The sequence below is a fragment of the Athene cunicularia genome (assembly GCF_003259725.1).
Source record: "Athene cunicularia isolate RWA chromosome 1 unlocalized genomic scaffold, athCun1 chr1_part1, whole genome shotgun sequence".
Lineage (NCBI taxonomy): Eukaryota > Metazoa > Chordata > Aves > Strigiformes > Strigidae > Athene > Athene cunicularia.
In genome coordinates this window covers 5431432-5455847 of record NW_020799091.1, presented here as the reverse complement: position 1 = coordinate 5455847, position 24416 = coordinate 5431432, and the positions used below count along the sequence as shown (strand labels likewise).

At 37.0% G+C, this 24416-nt stretch overlaps 1 protein-coding gene across 8 annotated transcripts in view; it reads right to left on the bottom strand.

Moving 5' to 3' along the window:
• Positions 1 to 24410, bottom strand: part of PICALM (phosphatidylinositol binding clathrin assembly protein) — a 70692-nt gene extending 46282 nt beyond the window's left edge. For all 8 annotated transcript variants that reach the window (XM_026851447.1, XM_026851601.1, XM_026851522.1 and 5 more), the window contains exon 1: positions 24318 to 24410. In XM_026851447.1, the coding sequence (XP_026707248.1) occupies positions 24318 to 24345 (28 nt within the window). In that variant the 5' untranslated portion in view covers positions 24346 to 24410. The remainder of the gene's footprint in view (positions 1 to 24317) is intronic.
• Positions 24411 to 24416: the final 6 nt, after the last annotated feature.

Sequence of the window (24416 nt, the reverse complement as noted above, 5' to 3'; positions counted from 1 at the left end):
GGGGGGGGGGGGGGGGGGGTCACACGAGTGGAGTAGAAGGGAAGAAACTCCTCCCCCAATCTCATTGCTGGCTCATATTGATAAATCACAAATGATTCATTGCTTTACACAGTTGATACTTATTAGGTGAGAGAAGTATAAAGGTGAAGAGTACAGGACAGCCAGCCTGAAGTTTCATACCCAAAAAACAAGCAGCAATCATGTACACAAAGCAGCTAATACAAGGTTATGTTGAAGTACATCATCTACTCCACTGTAGGCATCTAGATATTGAATAGTCAACCCATGGTAAGTGATCATATGAATCTTGACCCACAGCAAACACAAGGCAGTCAGGCTAAATAATAAAGCATTAAAGGCATCTGCCACAAATTAGCCGAAAGAATGCAAGTGCTTTCAACATGTGCCTGTGACCAAACTCCTCCTGCAGAACTTCATCCTGCACTAAGCAGCCTCTTAAGACAAAACTATGAAAAACTTAATTACTTCCACACAAACAGAACCACCAGGTAAACTGAACAAGTTTTTATAATTTTTTTCCCATAATCTTACCTATATTAATTTGCAGTAATACTATAAAAATTTGGTTTGAAAATAGCCCTCATTAACTCAGACTATCATTTGCAGTAACTTGACAAGTAGGCTGATCATAAGCCAGAATTGCATACTTCGTGTACATACAATATCTGATTATTTCCAATGGTTTACCCATACCTCTCAGTTTGAGCAATGTTTCCATTCAGAAGTATCAACCTGAAAACATTTACAAGAATCTGATCTTCCAGGCCAGATAGTGTGCCCCACATCCTTAGTTACTCCAAAATAGGTCAAGCAACTGTGACAGATTCCCATCTTGGTAGCTATTGCTTTTTCATCTAGAGTAAGCACACAATTGGTTATATTCTCCAACATGCAGATGGGGTTTTTTTGGTTTTTGGTTGGGTTTTTTTTAATATAGAAAGAGACAGTATCAGTTCAGTAAGCAAGCAAGTGAACTACTGATCATCCAACATTAGTAGGCACTGACAATGCCAAAAGTTAAACACAGCATACTTCAGAAAACAAAACAAAACCCCGCAAAAAAAACCCCAAAAACATAAAGCAGGAGTAGGGTAAATTACATCCCACTTATCTATATTCCCTCAGATATAGATTAAGTTCTTTAAACCACTCATATAGTAAGTTTTGGCCAAACACCAAAAAGCTTGAAAATGCTGAACCGCTTTGCCCAGTAAGTCACCTGCCCAATCTTCTACATTTCTTTGAATCTGAATTAATGTCTGTTAAAACAACTAAAATCAGAAGATTATGGTGCAAGATTCAGCAGTTGCACTTGCCCAGGACAAACTGCTGCAAAATAAGGGGGTTTTTAACACTTAGATGGAAATTACTTGGAAATAGAAATTATTCTAGACTACATACTGCTTTTGTAAGTTGGGAAGCTACTGCACAATGTGTGAGCATCTCCAAGGATGTTGCAATGAAGGAGATCATTACCCCAGTGATGCTGAAAAAAAATAAGTGATAATATGGCAATATATGGTTCTTCTGGTTTGGCTACAGCTGGCCTAAAACAGGACCAAAAAAAGAATCTTCATAATAAGACAAATTTGCTCCTCATTCACACATGTACATTGCAGTTTTATCAAGTTGACTGGAAAATGATTAGGAAACGAGAACCAAAATTCTGGGAAGCAGCTCATATACAATATTCAGGCTAATTACAACTAGAAAATAAAATAAATCACAGGTCCTGCCAGACAGTCAAGAAGTTTGCATTGTAAGAATTAGCCCAATTTATTTATTTTCAAAAAGATATTAAAAAACAGCTCATAAAGAAGAGCCCCACAAAACAAACATATCAATTTACTATTGTTCCTGTTTCAAAGGATCCAGTTTTCACACTGCAGCTATCCAGTGTGTCAGCAGCTTTGCTTGGATGGCATTTTTTCTTCCGATTCCTGCTAGAGGCACTACTGTTATAAAAACTCAGCATCCCCCATACCAGCTTCTTATAGGAGTCAAGCCTGTGTTTGACACCCACCCAGTCACAGAAATTGGTGACACAAATGCAGCACTGCAACTTAGCGCAAGATTCAATATGGAAACAGAACAATAAAATGGGCAAAACTTGCCTTAATGCATTTTTTTTACTTCAGAAACTAACAAACACTAGAAGCACAAGGCATGATTAAAGACAGACATGTATACCTTCACCACATTACACAAATATTTGATTTTTTCCAGGTCAATGTAAAATCAACATACAAAAGACACTAGGGATGATTAATCAAGTAAACCGCATGTTAACAGCCTGAGCTTGTATACTCAGAATATGCACATACTTAGCTCCAGGTCCAACTGGAGAATCCAATTTATCCTGTAATCTTCTACAAACACACATTTACACAGCTATGCCCAATAACAAGTCCTATACAATCAACAGCTCTGAGCTTTTTTTTTTTTTTCTAAAGATTATTAAAGTACCACCCTATTAAATTAAGCAAATAGCTAATTTCTTTGTACCATTACCTTTGGGCAGATGTGTATGTTACTTATCTCTGCCCTACCACAAGGTATCGTCAAAGCTTAAAGGTCATTCTGAATAGACTATACACTGTTCAGAGAGCGTATGCTGCTCTATTTCAGATAAACTCAATGCCCGGACAAGGAAAATACTACGATAAAAGGGATGCACATATAATCATACGCAAATTAAAACCTGCAACATAAAAAAAATTCTTAATACCCTACTCTCCCAGAAAAATCATAATAATCTAAACACACTAAAATACAAACTACCAGAAGTTCAACATTCCAGAAGTGATTACCCAAACTTCATAAAGGTCAGGAAGCTCTCAATTGCCCTAACACTTCATCTTTTCTTAACAGGATGAAAGCCAAAAATCATTAGAATTTAAATATATATTGATCGATCCAAGTATAAGCCAAATATGCACCAGATCAGGTTTACCGAACTGATAAATTTATAACTGAAGCCAAAATACATAGTAGTTTCTTTTTTAAATATAAAAAGGAAATATGAAACATTTCTTGAATGAGTTGTTATTCTTGTGAAATTATGTCCACATAGAGGAGTTCAGTAGAACACAATCCATTTAGCATATGGATTAGCTTTCAAACTGATGAGATAACGTGCTAGTGACTGACATTCCACTTGCATGAGGGAACACTTGTGGCTAATCATTAATGGTGGAATATGAGACAGTGTCTGTACCTAAAATAATTCTACTCAAGAGTGTGCGTTTCTTTACGACCAATCTTCTCCCCTTTCACCTATGGCCACACAAAAGGATTCTAGCAAAGTACTTGAGATTTAAAAAGCTATTCATACAGCATTATTTTTTTTCCTCTAGGGGAGCAGTTTCTCCACAAGACAGAATATTCAAAGCTGAAACACTTTCATTTTATTACACTTTTGAAAAATTACGTACAGTGGGGGAAACTCTTGTGTCTCTACTTAACCCAACAGCTGAAACAAAAATAAAATTTAACCCTCCCCGTACATGTGTCTGCTCTGCCAAGACTCAAGTTCAATTCCCTTCTCTAGCTGTCTAGATTTCAAACTTATAACTCTCAAGCTATACCACTTTCCACTATGTTAGGGTCTCATTTTCTTATTTAGGGTCTCATTTCCTTACGTTAATACTTTTCACTGTAGAAAAATATTTTATCACTGAAACAGAGCAACAAATGTGAAGTGTTCCCTCATTTAGTAAGCAATCTTAACTGAAATGCAAATGATGAATATATACACCTGTCACACAGTTCCACAGGTAAGGCACATCAAGCAGAGGATGGGAATGTCAGCAGAGACATGACTGTTTCCCACATAACAACACACAGTGTGGCAGCAGCTAACACTGTCAACTGTCTTTTAAAGTTTGGTGAAAAATCTCATAGATGAGAAGCCAGCAAATTTTCACCAAATCGGTTAATGAACTGAAGTGATGCAGTTTATGCTGAAAGGAAGTTTGTCAATAGATAAAAAGTACTTTCCTTTGATTTTGTGTTAGGAATACAGTTAACAGCAAGCACTAGTGGTTGTATAAAGTTTATGGTCCTATTTCCAAATAAATTCATGGATTCAAGATTAACTTCACCCCTAAAACAATTAACATGACCCCATGTTCATTTTAAATAGTCCTGTCACAGGTTCTGGCAAGGCACATGCCTGCCACATCTTTCCTTTCCAAGGAGGACATGAGAAAATGTTACCCAATAGGGCAAAATAGGTGTTATTGAGGAAAAAGCAAACAAACAGACACTCCAGTTAAGGTAATGGAACATTTTATAGTAAATCTTGAATGAAGCAGAAACTGAATTTAGGCACACATTGCAGCAGCTGCAAAGTTTTCCAAGGTCAGTTTTTATTCTGGCATTTGCTGAACTAAAAATTTTAGCCTGGGTGGTTTGTGTGAAGTTTAGCATGAAATATTAGAATTACATAGTCTCTCTATATTAGATATTTTTTCTAGTTGCATTGTTTTCTTCTAATTTCCATAATAGATCATCTTCCTACCTTAAAGAGAAGGCAGGTCAAGGTAGGCCCTTGTTTTCATATGTCCAATATAAAGTACCAAGGAGAAGAGTTTTTTCAACTGGCTGTTGATGACAGCAAGTATTTTGGATTATGGTGGTTATTTCTTACGAGGTATAGAAGAAAATATTCTAATTTTACCCAGTTAAAAAATTAAAAAAAAAAAACCCAAAAACAAACTTACTACACAAACACATACCAGTTATATTTGAAAAGTTTATGAATTCTATCAAAACCCCTTGAAAACATTTACAGAACATTATGTACTCTTCCTCAGTATTTAAACACCAGAAGATTTAGCTGTGCCATGAAAGGATTTTGGACACTTATAAAAAACACAAGAAATCAGAAATACTAAAATAAGAACAAAATACAGAGGTTGGCTGTAAAATCTCATATTAGAATCTACTTCTCCAGATTAAAAGGTCTGATGACTGTGAACCCTGACACATTTAAATCTGACTCTACACATTCTAACTGACATTTTAAAACCAGATAACACATGCATATGGTAAATTTCTAAATAATTTCCCACCTCTTCCATAAGTGATGTCCCTATCTAAATATGGAAAATAGGATTAGAAAGTTCCTGGATGTATATAAATCACTTTCATCAGAGAACCAAACAATCTGTTTAAAGCCAATAACTGAAGTAGGAACATGAATTCAAGTATGCAAAATTGTCAATTTTTAAAAATTGATTTCTTTCTCAAAGAGATACATTTGGTAACTGCAAATGAAGTCTGTGCCAAAACAAAGAAACCTGAAATACCATACTTAAGTGATTAAGCTAGAGAGTGATGCTAAATTTCAGTCTGAGCCAGTAAATGACATTTAATCTGATGGAAGAATATTATATAACCAGCATGTATTTGAAAACTGAGGGATACTTAAATGTTTTCACAATTACCAGAAAATACCTACATTTGCAGTTTAAAACAAAATATGCCATAAACAGTATTTGTTCTAAATTTAGTTTTGTTTCTCTTCTGAATAAACCCATTTGTACCTAACTGTTTTATTAGAAAGAGTTTTCTACAGCAGATTTCCTAGTGACTTCACCCAAGTTGCCTTGAGAGGGGGACATGGAAATCTGGACCACACATTTCTTGTAATTAACAATAAAAATTCCAGTTGAAAATTCTTCCTCTGCATATCATGTTATTCTAAGAGCTAGATACACTAACTCAGGAAATAATTTGTGGAAGAGTTAAAGAAATCTGAGAAGACCCAATCTGCTCAAGGCTTTCCATGTTTAAAAAGGAATGTGATTTAAACTTAGTTATATTAGATAAGCAGGATAAAAAAATGCAGAAGGCAGGTTTAATATAATGTAGAATAACTTGCTCTACAGCCAATTTATATTTTCATTTCAAGCCACATCATCCCTAACCGTCTAGATTTATTCTCATGGCAACTCTGAGTAACCTTTACTTCGTTAACTTTGGGAACTATAAAAAATGATTTGAGATAGTTTCTGTGAAAAATAGAGTAAAGACAGGTTCAGCTGGACAACGAAGACTGAGTAACATTAGTATTGTCTACCAAAACTCATCAGCAAAAATACCACCAATAAATGAAACAGTAAAATAAGTTAAAAATAAGGGAAGCGCAACTCAAAAACCAACAGGAAGTCACACTGACCAACAGATTTTTTTTTTTTTAATTTTTCATCTTAATTCCCACATACAGGTAAGTGCCAAATTACCATTTATATCCACCATTTGTAATGATTATTCAAATTTCTCCACAGTTGCAAATATTGCAGAAATGACAAGTCTGGCTAAAGCTGCCTTTACAGACTTAATTTCTCAAGACATAGCAGCACATCACTTCCCAAATTACTTCTTACCTATAAACTTGCTGAGTACCCCCATCACACTTTAAAAGCTAACATTAAAATACTGCTAAATTTTGTCTGAACAGCTCTAGCCACTTATTGTAAATACAGTATTCTAATTTCAAGCACATTTGTCTCATTCATCCAGAAACAGTTACAGGCACAATTACAGAAGCGTAAGTGTAGCATGATGGCACATAAACAAGTTAGAGCAGTTTAGAAACTGAATATATCAACACCATGATCCTTCCTCTTGTCTTCTCATCTAATCAGATACATTTCTCCATGGAAAAAAACCCCACAGTTTAGAGCTGTTCCATTCATTCTGCAAGCATCATCATGTAACACTTTCAGACAAGAGAAGTTGCTGGTATTCTGTTAAACTCAATTTCAGAAAATAACCAGAACTGCCAGATCATCATAGCAGAATAAAGTTGTATAGACTTAGGATCACCGACTTATAAAATAATTCGTAGGACAGAACCTCTGGGGGTTTACTTTAATCCTATATATGAAATGGGTCTGTTTAGATCAACTAGGTTTGCTAAGCTCCATTCAGCTCCTGCAGGGTTTTGACTAAACTCATAGGTTGTTGGAGCCTGGATCCCTCCAAGGAATGAGTTCTCAAAGACATCGAGCTGTGGAACCAGTATCAGTGACAACTAGTTCTGTTCAGTTTTATGACTGTTCCTCTCCCTTTCAATGTAAGAAAAAGGCTATCAAGCTCACAACTGAGCATACTTGGAGCTAATGGATCTGGCTTACATGGCTACTGCTATGAGCTACCTCATTCCTCCATTCCCCCCACATTTATACTCTTCAAGTTGAAGATAAGCCAGAGCTTACTTCACTTAGATCTTGATGCAAGTTTAACACATCACATAAGGATTTTTTAGACCAACACAAATTTGTAAGAACAGGTCAGGAAGGTTACATGAACAGTTAGTTAAGGAGAACCATCAACAGGGAAGCAAGAGTGAGCCTTAAATTAGATTTTCCTTCTCACTCAACTAACTACCCACCCTTTAAATTATTTCAAAACACCAGCTACTTTATTTTCAAAGCCCCTCATAGCTTAGGTTCAGCCTATTACATCCAATCACTATCAAATCACAGAAATCAATGAAATTGGAAAAGAAAATCGGTTTACATATAATTCCCCTGCTTCATCTTAGACATAATCACCCATAGGATGCTTTCATGACAGCTCACGAACACGAAAGATGGTGGTCTCATTCCCTGTCTCTAACTGTTAATAACCACACACTTCCACTGCTCATGTTATGCCAGCACTGGTGTAATACTCTCCAAAGGGTATTAATTTCTCAGAAAATACAAACCCTAACTTAAGTGGGTAGGAATACAGGGACAACACAGGGGAACACAAACTGCACAATTTTTCCACTGTCCTAAAAGATAAAAAAGTGGTTCAAAGACCAAAACTGTCAAAAGTCACTACAGAAGAGGAGACGATGACATGCAAAAGAAGAGTAAGAGGAAAAAGGAAAGTGGACAAGTCCTCCCACTTCCAGCAACAATGAGTGATTATATTACTCAACCATCCAACTACAGTCATCCACTGCTCTCCAAAGATGCCTGCTTTGGCCATAAATCCAAGTTTCCTTAGATCTATCTTACAACCCAAAAGTCCGATGTTCAGGTGCAGATTAATAAAGGAACTTCCTCTTGTCCTTCTCTGTGGAAACACAGTATCTGCCCCTGCGTAAAAGCCATCAACACAATGGAAAACACACTGTTTCCTACTTTCTTAATAAAAGAAATATTTTTCTTTCAATGTTTTCTAACTTTCTAGTCTTATTAATTCAGTTGATCTCGTCCGAGTTCTCCAGTTTCACTACTTTTTTTCTCATACAGTGCGCCAAGCTGGATACTGAAGCTCCCCAGCACTAAAGATAATGGAAACGACTTTCTGCCTCATTATACATTCTTCTGTAGACATACAGAAGGACGTCCATCTTTCCTGCAGCCTCACAATGGTGGTTTATAATGAAAATGAAATGAGTCAAAGCTTTTTGCAGTATGCTCACACTTTCAGATAATCCTTTTATACTTGACTTTGACACCTTCCTTAACCATTTAGAACTTTGCACTTACAGGCATTCATGAAGTACTACTCCAATTTATCAACATAACTGTCTTCTAAATTTGGTCTGAAAAGCAGCTGCAAACTGCAAACTTCCAGCACAATGCTATTCTCTGTTAATCCAAGTTGTATTCCAATATACAATTATTAATAAAAAGCATTGTTACAATCAGATATGGACATATTATCCGGCTCAAATATCTTCCAATTTGACTGCAAAGTGATGTAAGCAGTTCTCCCACGTACTACTTAATTTGACAGTTATGCAGAAAAACCACGCCAAAACCCATGCTTGTTACCTGCACTCATCAAGATCAGTTTTGTAAGGGGTGAGAACTATCTTTGTTAAAAATCTTAAAATACCGATCAATACAAAAGTAGCAAAAAGATATTAGTTATCTTCCTAAAGATTAATTTTCCAGGTCTTCTCTTCTCCCTACAATTCCTTTTTTGTCTGCTGTTCTTCAGTATTCACATTTTCTTAGAGACAAGATGCCAAAAATTTAAGAGATTATTTAAGATAGAATCAGAAATGTTATTTCAGAAAATGCTTACCAGGTCCTGCCAATTTGAATTCAGCTTACGTAAGTACATATGCATGCAAAGTTCCAAGTTATCAATATTGCATTACTCAAGTTCTTCCTCTAAACAAAACAACAAAACTACTGCTTCAGCACCCTATGGCTGAGAAATATGCAAATCATGCTAAAACTACTCAAAACTTCTGCTCCACATTCAATTCCTGCAGTACCTTTTAAAAGCATTTTATAATGAAATCTAGCCCAAAATAAGTATTAGCTCCCACACATACACTGGCACATTATTTCTACAGAAAAGTATCTGTAAACTTAGAGCCTTGATCCTATCTTTACAAACATGCTTAATAATGAGCCTATGAATCATATGCTAAAGGTGATTCTTGATTATAAGATGAAAAATGCTTCTATCAGCCAACTAACATGACAATTCTTGCATAAGCAGCATATTCACAGTATTTAACCCGTTGGCCTACTTAAACCAGGGAGAAACAAATAATCTTTTTCACTAATCAAACATTAGTTTCAATGCATTCATGAATAAAATAATGAATAGTTATTTGTTCAACATTAAGTTGGTATTTTCAGAGAGCATAACTGCAAACACTTGAGGATGCATCCACTTCTTCAGGTTCTGATGAGCCAGAAAGCAGGTACATACCTTCAGGGTTCTGTATAAGCAGTGCTGTCTGAGAATACATTAGGACAGGTGGTTGGGCAGGCTTTGATTCTGAATGACAGCCATCCGATTCAATATTGAAATAAATATTTAAGCTGAATATATTGGAGTATAACATTAAATTACTATATTAAATATTATAATAAATATTTAAGTATCCAGTATAATATTTATACTGTGGATAGTCATACCCCATGAATGAATAGAAGCACAATGAATCGCATGAGGTAAAACATTTCTGTTTTGAAGAAGAATGATTACTTTGAAAATTGTATAGCTTTAATACTACTTTTATCTCCTACTGTAAACACAAAGCTATTTCAAGCAGTCCATATACGTGCAAGTTTATCCTATGATTTTACCTTAAGGTGCACAGAGACCACATGTAAACATGGTTTATAGACAGCCGAGAGAGACCAGTGTGATGCCAAAGACATTAACCCCTCAGGTCTCTTCATCACCACTTACACATTGAGTATGTTATCACACTGTTCTCTATCTTTCTCTCTGACAAGAACAGTGCCCAAGCCATCTGCCTCTACATACTGTAAATTTTTTAGTTATAGTATGCACTTATAGCCCTTTCCTTCTGCTCCAAAGGAACTTAATCTGTAAATACCCCATAGCTATTACACTTCCACGCAATAAAAAAAAGTTGTGCTAATAAACCTGTGCTAAAAAAAAAAAAAAAGACTTGTGAAACAAATGTACAAGCTGCTGTTGTACTGCCAATAGTATGCAACCAATCCTTGCAGATTGCTCTGGAGTACCTCCTAGACTCATGCAAAGTGCTAATACATGTCCTCACCTGGCAGCTTGCTAGCAGTGGTACAGAAACATTACTGCAGCCCAGCCTACTGGAACAGAGAAACCATTCTACCAACAGCAGACACTACAGAAAAAAAAATTCTCAGTGACCACAAGTCTACAGTTGTTTTGCAGTAAGGTGACTTATTTTTTCAAGGTGAGCCTTTAGCAGAACTAGGATTCACTTCAGTATCTAACCGTCTCCAATCCCACAAAGAACTCCTGATCTCAACTTATGGGAGTAAGTCCCATAGTTGTTGAAGCCATCATTTGTGATAAAGCTAGATGGCTTGTCTTCAAAGCTTCTAGTCTCGGAGCTCACTTGGTCCACATGGAATTCAGATCAAACCTGTTTAAGTACACCCAAAGGCAGCCAAAGTACCTATGGTGCCTTCCAACATCTGACTCCATTAATCCTGTGTTACAGCAAAACAGAGAAAACACACCTGAGCTCTTGCAGAGCACATTTTATCAGCAAACACCTCCAGCTGAGTTTCTAAGTCTAAATATGTATCTTCTAAATATACAAAAGTACTCACACAAGTGTAATTTAGGTGTTTCTTAAATGTCTAATTTCCAAATTACTTTAAAAGATGCATCAGAAAGCAGTTTTGTCATAGTGGTGTACCATCACTCTACAGCACAGTGAAACTGAAACCACCATGAAACATCAACACCAGCCTGACCTCCTGCCACCACATCTCACTGAACAGATTTTCAAGCCAAAAAAGTTCTCCTGTTATTTTAGAACTAATCACATACATGTAATTTACATTTTTTCCCTTTGAACGGCAGTGCTGCATCTTTAATGAGATGGTTTAACAGACAAAACCAAATATAAGAAATAACCAAAGCCATCTGATCAGAGGTATTCCTACTTCAATACTTGTCTCATTTCACTAGTTCAAAAGTCTTACTCTAGGAAAGTTGTTTGGGATATCTGTTACTCTCCTATTTTAAAATAAGACTTTGAAAATTTTATTTCCTTCTAAGGAGAATTTAATTCAGAGCAAGAATAGCACATTTTCCCAGGATGCCTTTGGGACCTGTCAGGAAACATGTATTTGACTTAAGGAGTTATGCCTCTGTATTTGCCTACCTCTGTCAGTGTTGAAACTGCAGATGACGATACGTATATCCACCTCCGCACAGCAAAGTTCTCTGGTCAGACTATGACCTTCTCTAAATCAAAGGTTTTCCAGTTTCTGGAGAGCCCTCATGCCAAAACACATCTTCTATGCAGCCTCCCAGACTTTAATGCCTGCAGCACACTAAGCGTACTGGTGTTCTCAGCAAACCATAAACTATACAGCACAATAAATTCAATTTAATCACGAAAATATTGAAATGCATGGCAGGACATATTTCTTGGCAGATACCATCATCTACAGTTTCACTTACAGTAAAGGGCTGTCCCGTTAGTAGTGGCAAAAAACACTCCACAGATTTTTTTTTGTGGAAATATGCCTTCTTTTGTCAAGAGTTCAAGTTAGTTTTTTGTACTAAAGCAGCTGTACTGTCAAGAGATTCTAATCATGCAACAGCATCTATTATAGGTCTTTTTGCCCCTGCAGTATATCGGTTAGAAACCGACATTCCACATTTAACTGCTTTTCACATATACTTATACAGAGTAGCAAAACTGGGAGTTTAACTTGATAAAGGGAAAAAATGCAGGAAACTTTCACACCTAGCACCAAAGAAGATTAAGCCATATTCTAAATTGGTATGATTATTAAATCATGCTCTTCCAACATCATAAAGATGTGAAAATTACTAAGTAACTTGGTTTATTTTAACCTAAGGAAGTGTCAAAAGCCCAGTACATAAACTTATTGCAAATGGTGCATTTTCTGGCACATAAGAAACTGAAGACAGACCAAATTATTTAGATTTTTAAAAATTAGTACTATTCATTACAATACAGCGCTATATGCTTTTTCTTATAAATAGCAAAATGCTCACGTTTGAACAAAAATCCTCAGATAGTAGGTTTCAGCCCAGATTCTTAGTATGAATAAACTTTACACACATCATGCTACAATCCAGCTATGCAGTATTTCCTATTAGAAAATAATCTGTGTATTTTGCTTTTCTGTTGATCTCAGGAAATACCTACAGCAGTGCCCTGTCAGATGATCATTTGTTGTTTTAGATGACTGAACAGAGCTTAACGGATCTTAACAAAAACCATAGCCTGATTTCAGAGTTTACAAACCCTAAGAAGTAGCCCAGCAAGTGGAAAAACGGGAAAAGTGGGGAAAACGAGACAAAGTCAAGAAAATCACGCTGTTAATAAGTAACAAAACAGATTTCATGAGAGTTTTGCCGAGGAATACTTTAATTTTCCCTGTAGTTTCCATAACAGAACAGAAGCTGGTCAACCCCAGATTAGTAGCCCTCAGGATTTTACCATATGAGTTCTCACTCCACTGACAATGAAACACTTATCAATAAAAATACTTGCCCAAAGCTCACTGCAAAGCCTTCCTTACTAAATCTCAGTTAAAAGACCAAGGAGGAAAGCAATTTAAATTATTTGCCTATTATATCATTCAATGCATTTTCTTAAAGAAAAATAAATCCTGACAAATTATCCGAATCTGCAAAGCTGCAAATCCTCAAACTTCAAATACTTACCAATTCAATAAAAATCAAACACCAACCTTCTCCTAAGTGACTGACAGAAAATCACACAAGACAGCACAGGTTAACACAGTTGGGTGCTTGGGCAAGTATCGCGGAGATCAAACAGGCTAAGTTTTGTACCCCCTGATGTTAGACAAAACAGTTTGAATACACAATTTTGAATGTGCCAGATTTATCTTTCTTTATGTTGAAAAACTGAAAGAAAAAGTCAACTTCATAACAAAGCACAGGGATTGAGATGATAGCATAAAGTCTGAAAGTAATTATACACATGAAACGGTGAAATTGTGTTTTCCTTCTATTCCTTGCTCTTTTCCCTAAATCTCACAAATCATTTCTTTATGTGAAAGGCCATCTACATACCAGCCATCTCTATATGGCTTCAGTCTATTCCTAAGTGTCTTCATTTTTCTATTGAAAGCCTACTTCGTTTCTCCCAGCAGGAACAGGAGAAAGCAGTGTAACAAAACACATGAAACTGCTCCTTCCACACTAAGGTATTTGGTGACATGCAAAATTCTAGCAATTTTGGTCAAAAACAGTGCCACTACTTTCTAAATTACCTTTTTTTTAAAAGAAACTAAAATTCAAGATACCTGGATCTAGAGTACTTCTTGCAGACATAGATTAATGCAAGCTCCATCAATTCCATACCATGTATTTCATATTTTGCACTTAAAGTAGGTGAACTCGTTAAAAGAGATTTGTCACTGACAGCCACTTTCATACATTTTCTTTTAGCCAATACAGGATCAGATCTTTGACATGATCTGTTAGCAAACTGGATAAAACAGAACATTGCAGCTCAAAGACAAAAAAAAAAAAAATCACCTCTCTCCCGTCAAAACACAGGTATCACCACAAAACTGTTTCAACTGACACTAATGTACTGTGAGTGTGCAGCTCTCCCATGAAAGGAGGCGGTAAGTAAAGGAACAGCTAAAATCCTCCATGCTATTAATAGAAATGTTGGAAATGCCTGACTAATTTAGCTTTAACTTCCTTCTTCAATTTAGACTAACATCTCCCATGAGATATCTGGAGCTCCCTGACCAAACAAAACTCATCCTGACTCATCCCAAGTGCAGCTTCAATGTACATTTGAATTGCATCCTTCTACAAGGGCACAACAGCTAAAGGATCAAAACCATCCTTTACAGCCCACGTCAAAGCTGCTCAGAGTAGAAGTTTTAAAATATCCCGTGATACAGGTTAGGGTAGAGCAATAATGGTCTTTCACGGAGTGAAAATGAAGTTGTATTTTCCAGCACCATACGTTAAGCTTTACTGATTTTCAGTAGATAAAGCAAAGGCCCTTACAAAGGGGAACCCACCCTCTTACAGCAATGCTATTATGTCTGAGTTTCATGAATCCAGAACAGCAATTTCCCTCATTCCCCAGTTTTAGAGATAGTTCCCAAGCATTTTATTAGTGACCATGTGGTTATCAAGTTTCACACATTTCAAAACAAACGTGGAGTTTCAAACTCTTAAGTTTGAAACTGGACTGGTAAGGGAAGTTGTACACAGAAAAAACTCCTCCGTATCCCACAGCTTTCAGACGGGAACTTCTGTATTTACCATGCACAAAGACATGTCCCTATCACAAACAGCCTCTGAGATAAACTAAAGCCAAGAGCAGAAGTAAATAACATCTGCCTTTCAGTCCTCAGTAAAAGGGAGAAAGACTTCAGCCAGATTCTATCCTTAAAATGAAATTGTTTCATAAAGAAATGCTCTAACAACGTAAAATATAGTTATTCTGTTTACTTTAAAGTAAAATTTGTTCACTGGTTAAAACCTCAGAGAGCTAAAAAGAATACGGAGCTATAGTAAAACTAGGTGTTATAACATCTTGTCAGCCCTACTGCATACCAAGAGGCTGACCACATTCCTGTCTACAAAGGGTCCTCATTAACACTTTAAAACAAGGACAAAAGTATCTCCTCTAATGCACTGTACTTACAGATAATTAAATCTGAAGAAAGTCTCCTCAAAATAACTGCGTATAAACAAAAAGCAAAAAACAATAAAACAGAAAATCAGACCCTGGAAATGCAAGAGCTTCCAATTTGTAACATGCAACTGCAAACATCAGAGGTTGAATTCACTATGCTGTTACCTGGTATTTAAGACCAAAGACAAAAGCTTCCCTGGATTTCCACCCACTCAGATGCCAAATTCAGCACTGACACAAGCATCACATATTCCATATTTTTAATGCAAAGTAATCTTCTAGGAAGTTTACTTAATTTGTTTTAGCTTCAATTACATTTGAGAGGCTTAATGATGCTACTGCTGAGGCAAAACATTCCAATTGAACAGATCTGAAAGTTTGAGCTAGCTCTCTAACTATCAAGAACTTAAAAATAAATGTCTATATCCAGATCATCATTTTCCCCTAAAGCACAACATAATGTGCCAGTCCCTGTGTTTCAGACAGCTTAGAGCTGAGAGTTGTGCAACTTGAGTTTTTCCATCAGACAGCTAATCAAATGCAGCAACTTACTACGCATTTCATATCCTTATTATAAATAACTACAGCCTAGGAACACAGAAGTGTTTATACTTGGTTTCCATTGACTTTTCTTTCATTCCTATGAATAAAATACCCTTCATGTATATTTCTGACACTCTGAATTTTATTCTGCAATGCTGTACTGTGATACTCATGACCAAAATGCAAGCACTCCAGGGAGAAATAACTCCTATTGAATTTAACACAGGTTATTAACATACTACAAAAAAAATATAAAAGGATGATAAATCCAAATACAGGAATTTGAATAAAAACAGCTAATTAGAGCATGTCTATATCAATGAAAGCAAAGTGACATGGACTGTCACCCTGAGAATTAATTCAAAATTAAAATCTACTTAAGGATTACAATATACTTCTAAATAGCAAACAAACTTGCTTTGTCAAGAGGGGAAAAAACCACAAGGATATTGCTTAGAAAGGGAATTTTTTCATGTTTATCTGTCACTATGATTTGAACAGGACTAGTTGAAGCTCATGATGAATAAAAAGTAATTTCAAGTAAACCATCTGAATTTCACCCCTAAAACTTACAAATGGACATAATCACTTATATAAATATTAAAACTTAAGTACCCCCTTGTAAGACAGAAGAAAAGGATGAAGGCATTTCCTGAATAAGCTCGACTATGAAGCTAGGTTTACATCAATACAGAGATGAAGAATTGCTTTATGAACTACAGCTGTATGCAGCTGCTGTACATAAAGTAAATATTCTTAACAGAATGGGGTTTTTTTTTAAGTGCAAGTTATTTTTAATCTCTTCATAAAAGTATTATTTGCTGAATTATGAACACCTATGGTTTCCAGCAAATATAAAAAGGTACAGACAATTAAACCCAATCAAATTACACCACCATCACCCCTATAGCGGCTTAACCATCACAACAGTTAAAACGACTGTTAACATTTCACATCAAAAATGAGGTCAGGTCAAGAATACACAGAGTTGAGGATCAGAAAAAAAAAATCGTAAAGTTTGAAATAGGTTGCAATGATGGCTGCCACTATGATGGCAACACTGTGGGGAAGGGAAGGGGATAAATCAAATTCAAGTGTGACCCAGCTTCCAATTAAGTATCAACTCATTTGTCAGCAAGAGCAGAGATATCAGCCAAATACACAACTACAAACAAATGTAGGTAAAATACTGATGTGATTTCTGAACATATGGGGAGAAGTGGGAGAAAGAGAAACACAACACTACATAACAAAACTAAACCCAAAACAAAAAGCACACACCTGAAAAGCAAGAGACAGGTACAGAAACATTGCCATATCACATTACAGCTCATTATCCACCCCAGAAGAATCCAAACATTGCCAACAGCAAAGCAAGTTACAAGCAGCCTGTAACAATGCCAAAGAACATGAAGACACCTACTTCTACCTTTTGATAGCCAAGACACCAAACCTCCTGATTTGGCAGATACAACAAATCACAGAACTGCTCTGAGTTGATTTATTGACAGATTAAAGGCATAGAAAAAAAAAATCTAAAAAAAAATTTTAAGCATGTTTACTCCTGTTTGTAACCACAGTTTAGTTTAAAACTTTGCATGTTATCCACTCTGGGTCTTGAAATCCAGTTGATTAATGTAACTTTAGAAACTTATGCCATGCAGCTGAATACCAGCTGATTGTTTTTTGGTTTGTTGGAGTGTTTTTGAAAACTAATTGAATGATACGAATTTCATTATCACCTTTTTCAGCGGGATTTAAAAAAAAAAAATCCCTATTTAAAAATAGCTTTTACAAGCTATTAATGTGGAAGACGTACTAAGGATTCATAACTTGTGCTTTAAATTGTATTAAATTAACTATTAAACAAAATCAATAAATGTTACAAACTATAAAGATACTTTGTTGATGTCACAGTACATGGTTGGCAACTGGAATAGCTGAGCTACACACTACTGCAAGTACCATATTTAGAGTAAATATATGAAATACCAGAGCAGTTTCAACCCGTGCAAACTTATCACTTCCTACATAAGCAAAAGAATCACTGCTGCTAGAACGGCACGGCTGCTGGAGTGTATGGATGCTGTGCCTCAAGGACTGCTTGCTTGGGGGGAAGCAATAAGGAAGGTTAAGTGAAGATTTCAAAAGTGTCTTTTCAGGAGAAAGGGAAAAGAAAGGGCTGCTGTGGAGAGCCCTTCCTCGGTAAATTCACATAGGTTTGAGGGAAATTATAAAGGAGAGCTCAGAATGAGTATAAAACCCACCTTCGGTATTTCAAAGACCATGTATATGCCATGACATGAATTAAAATAAAACCACAGGATTTTCCTTTATGCCACCACTGTTCACTCCAGTAAATTTTTTTTATACTTCACACTAGGTATTGACACTTGTTATTTTATATCCTCTGTTTTGAGGTAAAACTTACAAAAGCCTAATTTACTCATGCTTAATATTGCAAATGATCTAGATAAGTATTACTTTACTAAAGCTTCTTTAGCAAAATAGCACAGGAGATGTTTAGTCACAATCAGAAAATCCGGTGTATTTGTTAAGTCTTTATGAAATGCTTAACTTCATTAAATTATTTTCACACAGTTAAATACAGCTTAGTTCCCTAATTTCTTAAATCTCAATACCTGATTTGTCACATGTTACTCATAACTTGGATTTGCCATTAGTAGACTGTGAGTACCACAAGTTAGCACTGAATTTACCAACTTTATTTTGAGGTTTAGAAACTACCAGCTAATTGATAAAGCTCTGATGTAAAGCTAGGGGTGAAATACAAAGCACAACAGTATTTCTACTTCCCTTGAGTTTAGAAGGATACATAGTTAATAAAAGTTCATACCCTGCCTACTCACTATCACTTTTCACAGTGAAGAAAAACTGCTGGAAGAGCAAGAAAAATATCTAACCCAACAATTCTATATCAACAACAGTTTCTTTCCTTTCCACTTGGTTGCAGCTTTTTGGCCAGTCATTTCTTACTTCTAATCTGGTGCAGACATAATCAGTAATAAAATCTCTCTCATACCTAAGCCTTTGCAAGATAACATTCAGCTCCAAATTACAACTATTTCTGGCAGTAAGACTTCAACTAGCAGGAAATCTAAATGGTTAAACTCACAGACTAATGGACAAAAACCCCTCTTTGACACAAAGCAAAGTTTTCATTGTGGCAGTAGAAGAGTTTGCCAAAATACTCAGAAGTATGAACACATACCTGACATTATTGCTTTAAACTTGTATTATGAACTATTTGAAAATGTTTAGTAACTGTCCTGCTAGAGGACTTCAAGATTTTATAAACAAATCATTCACTTCAAGATATTTACTTTCTTCTAACATGCTTGAGGAACAGTTTCTGCACGGTTTACAGAAAATAAGAGTAGACAGCAGTAGACCAATGGGCTATTTTTAAAGTAGTAATTGATGTCTGAGAATTAATGAGTGAAAAGATTTTCAAGATATTGAGAAACTTAAATTTTAAGAAGGCTGCTAAAAATTAAGCTTTCAAATACAAAACATGTCTCCACTTCAGAAAACATATTGCATTTTCCAGGGATAACAAGATGTCAGTAACATTTTATAAGTGAACCTTCCCAGCATTCTACCATGATCAGTAGTAGTTTATTGATCATGTACTTTACATAAGGCAACATACACAAAGCAAAAAAAGGGAAGCTTTAAATTCCATGTTGGATCAGTCATCTCTCTCGTATTATTATGCAAACTAGTATTTGCAAACCAAGTCACTAGGAGCTGTTTAGAACTTTCACATCCACAGATCAAAAACCGATTTTAGGATTAGGACTTAAAGACTGAAGTAGATCACTAGGTGACAGGCTGAACTGCAAAAGAATGCCTCTTTCAAACATCACTTCTAGAAGATAAGAGATGACTGCACCATTAAAAAAATTTTTTTTAAAATCCAAAGAACCACAACTAGAGCTATAGCCCAAAGTTACATGACACCTGAATAACCACAGCCGATGGGAAACAATGGCAGTATGAAGATTCACAGTAAGCTGATTGCAGGTGTCCTAGAGCTTCTCCTCCTTAGTTCCTGCCTCTTACTTCATCCGAAGTAGAATACTGCTTCAGGCTAAGTAAAATAAAACAACAGCTGCAGAACTAAATGGCTATTCTTTCTACAAATGAGCAGCTGTGGTAGAAAATTGGCCCTCTGGCAGTCTAGAGGAGCATGATAGTTCTCAGACTCTGCTAAAAGGCACAAACAAATATTCCAAAGGAGTTCCAGTAAAAACTTAGGAAAAGTTGGCTAAGGAAGAAATGATAAAGGAATCATGGAAGAACTTGGAGAAAAAAAAAAACAACTTCAAAAGGAAGTTGTAACAATGCAATTATCTGTATTTGAAATAATTACAGTTACACAGAACAGTTCTAAGCAAAAATAACAATGGATTCCCTCCAGAAATTTAAGTCAACTATAAAATGGGAAGCAAACCCACAAGAAACTTCAGGTAATCCTGCCAAAGCCAGAAAGAAAATATCAATTTGGTGAAGTACTACAGTACCATAAAAGGAACATGGATAATCTATTTCTACTGGAGAACACAGTAGCATCCACAGACATCAGGAGTTAACTCACATCACTGAAATAACCCAGTTATGCTTCAGTATGTAAAGACAGGCGAGCACTTAAAACATCTTTTTTTCCCAGGTTTATTACAAATCTCTTGTGAGATACAAGGAAAAGCAATGATCCTTGTCTCCCAGTTCCACAAGATACCCTCTGAATACAGTCTCATTTGGAAGCAGAAGCTGTGCTCAGCACAGACTCAAAGCAAGACTTTAGCTGGACTTTTATTTGTACTAGTAGTAGCCTCTAGACAAAACCAAGACAGCTGACACTAGGGACTTGGGGAAGTAAGTTCCCAACAAACTGAGTTAAGTTTACTTTAACTTAAACAGCTTCTCACAAACATCTACCCAATACAGGGCAGGGTTCTGGTTTACCATCTTCCTTAAAAATACATATTTTTCTTCACAATAAGAAGTCAAGGAAGTTACACTCTGGCATAACTATAGAGAGATTTCCTGTTAAGAATGGATAATTACAGCATTGCAACTTCCTTCCAAGCCATCCATCCACATTCTCCTTTAAAGAGAGCTCCTCCATTAGCTACAAGCAGATAGGGTTACTGTGCCATACTCATTCAAGAACCCAACCCTAAATATGTTTCACATCAAAGCTGTTTCAACTACGCTCCACAACATGCATGCATACACAAACATTTTTACACTACTGAGATATCACAGCTCCATTGGTTTCACTGAACTGACCTAACGAAACCTCCTATGTGACATTAACTATAGATCTCCTGGTTTTCCTAATATTAATTATCCACCACACATACATATGCAGGCACACACACCCCTCCCCATAAGAATCATGTAAAAAGAGTGAAACCTGTCAAGAAGTTTTCCAGCACCATTTACATTCAAACAACCTAAAGCACTTGTTCTTAGCATCACTCTACAGCACTGAACAAAGGAACAGCTAAACAGGAAAGGGTTGTATAAATCTCAGTGTACAAGTTAAACCCACAAACCAGTTTTGAGCTACTGCTGCTCAGAGAGGTGTGAAAACTAGGTTTTCTGTAAAAGAAATTTCATGAACTACGCTTTGAGGGTTTCAAAATTATTAAACCTCTCTGATTACTGTAAAACAAGTAATCTACCATTACAAAAGCAGCGAATCCTTATCCCAGCTCTAAGACTGGACTCTCAAAACAGGAGAAAAAAACCCCAAAACATATTGTGAGTGAAAGTATATGACCCTAAAATGACTGTTGCTACCCAGCATAAGCCATGTCCACTTGCGAATTAGAATTCTTTTCTCCCTCAAGCCAAACAAGTGGCTAAGCTTTGTAATGGGAGAGAAATAACGTTCTTTGAAGTAATTATATTTTTATCATCATGGGCTAAGAATGCCTTTTTACATTCTTCAGTTATTAGGGTAACAGTCACTGAGGGAAATACAGAGGGAATATACAAACCCAGGATGTGGAGCACTTTTTGTAACACCATTGACAGTCAAAGGCACGGTAAGTAAGGACAGGAATATGCATGTGCACAGGTACCTATGCTGCATTTCCCCTCCATTTGTACGAGTTAACATGAGGCTGAACTACATAAACATGTTCATGATGGCTCAAGCTTGATAAAGAATTTCAGAAACAGGACAGTCAGAGATATTGAGATCTATACATACCACAGTAACAAGAATATGTGTCATGGTCACAGAAAATGCCACACAAATTAAGACTTCATTCCAGGACAGTATGAGAAAACTCAGCTTATCAACTCATCCAGGACACAATCTTTAACAAGGCAAGTTGTAACTATCATTATCACAATAAACACTAATTAGAAAAAAACACTTAAGATACATGTTGCCTATGAAGACTGGTACATTAATGATCATCCACAGTAAGATGTCAGTTCATAGGACTTACCTAGTAGTTAAACTGTTCATTGTAAAAGGAAGATAATGTGCAAATAATTCAGGTGGGGCTTGAGTCACAGCTTGTGAAAAAAAGCATTCATTTTTAAAAACATACAACCATAAACGGTATAAACAAAGAAAATTTTCATAATACAAAACTGTGTGTCATTTCCCCATGCCAGGAACAGAGACTCCTAACACACATTAGGGGAAGCATACAAAAACTTATCTACCATGATCTATTTTAACCTCTAAAAAAAATAGTAACTATTAGTAAAATTAATAAAAAAAAACAAGTTATCTTTGCTCTAATAAAGGAATTCTCTGAGAAAGAGGCAGGAACTGGGACTTCTGACAATCTAGAGTAGACAAGGGAAATACATTAAAGGTCTTCTCATCCAGCAACTACCAGAGATAGCTTTCTGAGGAAGTTCAAGCCGCATTCCACAGCAGCATCCTATAGGTCTCAATTAGGATGTCCCCTAGCAACCGTGTTCAGAACACCACCCCCTTTTACACACATGCCAGTCTGAAGAGCAGTTATTTGGTCAGTTTGATATTCTTTTTCATAAAGCTTATACCATCAAATAATTCAGCAGCTAAATGTCTGTCTACTGAAACTGTACTTGTAGCACTACTTCAGGCTAAACCTGGTAGTTTTTTTCCAGAAAGCTTCCCTTCTGTTGTGTGAAGTCCAGTAACACCACGAGTTCGTACATAAGTCATATGACAAGGTGTTTTCTCTACCTGAGACAAAGTTACTTAAAGCTCAAAGATGTCCTCAGCCTTCTGACACCCCAGGCTGACCAAAAATAACAAAGCCACTCAGTTACTACTTAGTCTTCAGGCAGGAGATGAAATGGAAGAGAGAATACCAGAAAGAAACTGAGGCAGCTGTTCTGAGGCTACCCTAAAAATACTATCACATCCCTCTCGGGTACTCACGGAACAAGAATTTCTTAAATCTTTGTCAGACATGTTTAGGTGGAAAGAATAAATAACTACAGTACAATTAATCCTAGTACTATCATCTGGTCTTCTCATTCGGATGTAGAGCAACTCAGAAGGCACAAATTCAAGACACATGAAGACTCAACCTTCTCACAGACGTGGGTGGGAGGAAAGGAGAAAGCACGCATACAGAAGGCATAGCCACACATCTCTCTCCAAGTATCTTTCCTTACATACTGGGGGAAGTGAAGGGCGGCAGGGAGGAGGGGGAAGAGAAGGGTCCTTAAAAGGTCTAGAATAAATAGATGCAAGATAATCAGGTATCCAAGCCAAGAACATTCTCACTCCGGTGACCTTACAGCTTATTGGGAGACACTAATATGAACTTCAGTGCTCATCATTCTCTTCATATTCACCTGAATGGAACAGAGTTGACAGAAAGCCTTTCAAGCCTTCCTGCCTTGGATCTCTTTAATAGAAGCTGAAAAATGGCCAGTTCCTGTATGGGATGTTAAGCTCAGGTACTGAAGGTCTAAAGAAAGTCTTAGGCCCATCTTCTCAAGTGAAGGAGACAGACTGCAAATGTAAGACTAAGAACACCTTTAACTGATAGAGATTAGCCCCTCTAGCACTCATTTCACATATTCTTCTACGTGGAAGGCTTACAAGAATGATAGAGAAGCAGATTTTTTTTTCTAGACTAGCTGGAAAAGAATTAAGATAACTGATCAGCTATTCCTTTTTAAAACTCCTGCACCTCCTCTACAGAATGGGGGAGTACTGCCCTGGCAAAACACAAATGAGATCAGTTAGCAAAGAAATTACTGCCCATTCCTCTGTTTGGCCTCCGTGGTTCTCCCTCTCCAAGGAAGGGGTATGGGGCAAGTCCTGTCCTTCAGAAGCTCACATTCTCCAGGGCCCTGTGCATAGGGAAGGGCTAGTAAGGCCCTTTCTGGTGAGCAGATACACTGAACAGCCTCTCCCAAGCTCTCATCGCCACGTCCCCGATCCTACGCTTCCCCGCGCCATGAGAATGTCCTATGCTGAAACACACAGAGCTCCTCCGCCTGGCGAGGCTTCACGCGAGGCCGGTGGGAAAGGAGGCAGCCCCACAGCCGGTACTCCGCTCCACAGGACCCCGGGGCAGAGGGGAGCCCGGCGGGACGCGCGGGGAGAGCCCTTCGGCCGCCACCCCTCCCCGGTACTCACAGTCCAGGTGTTTCTTCTTGGGCCCCATGACCTCGTGGGTCGTGGCCTTGCAGACGGTTTTCGAGACCGCCGAGCCGGTCACGCTGTGCTGCGCCGCCG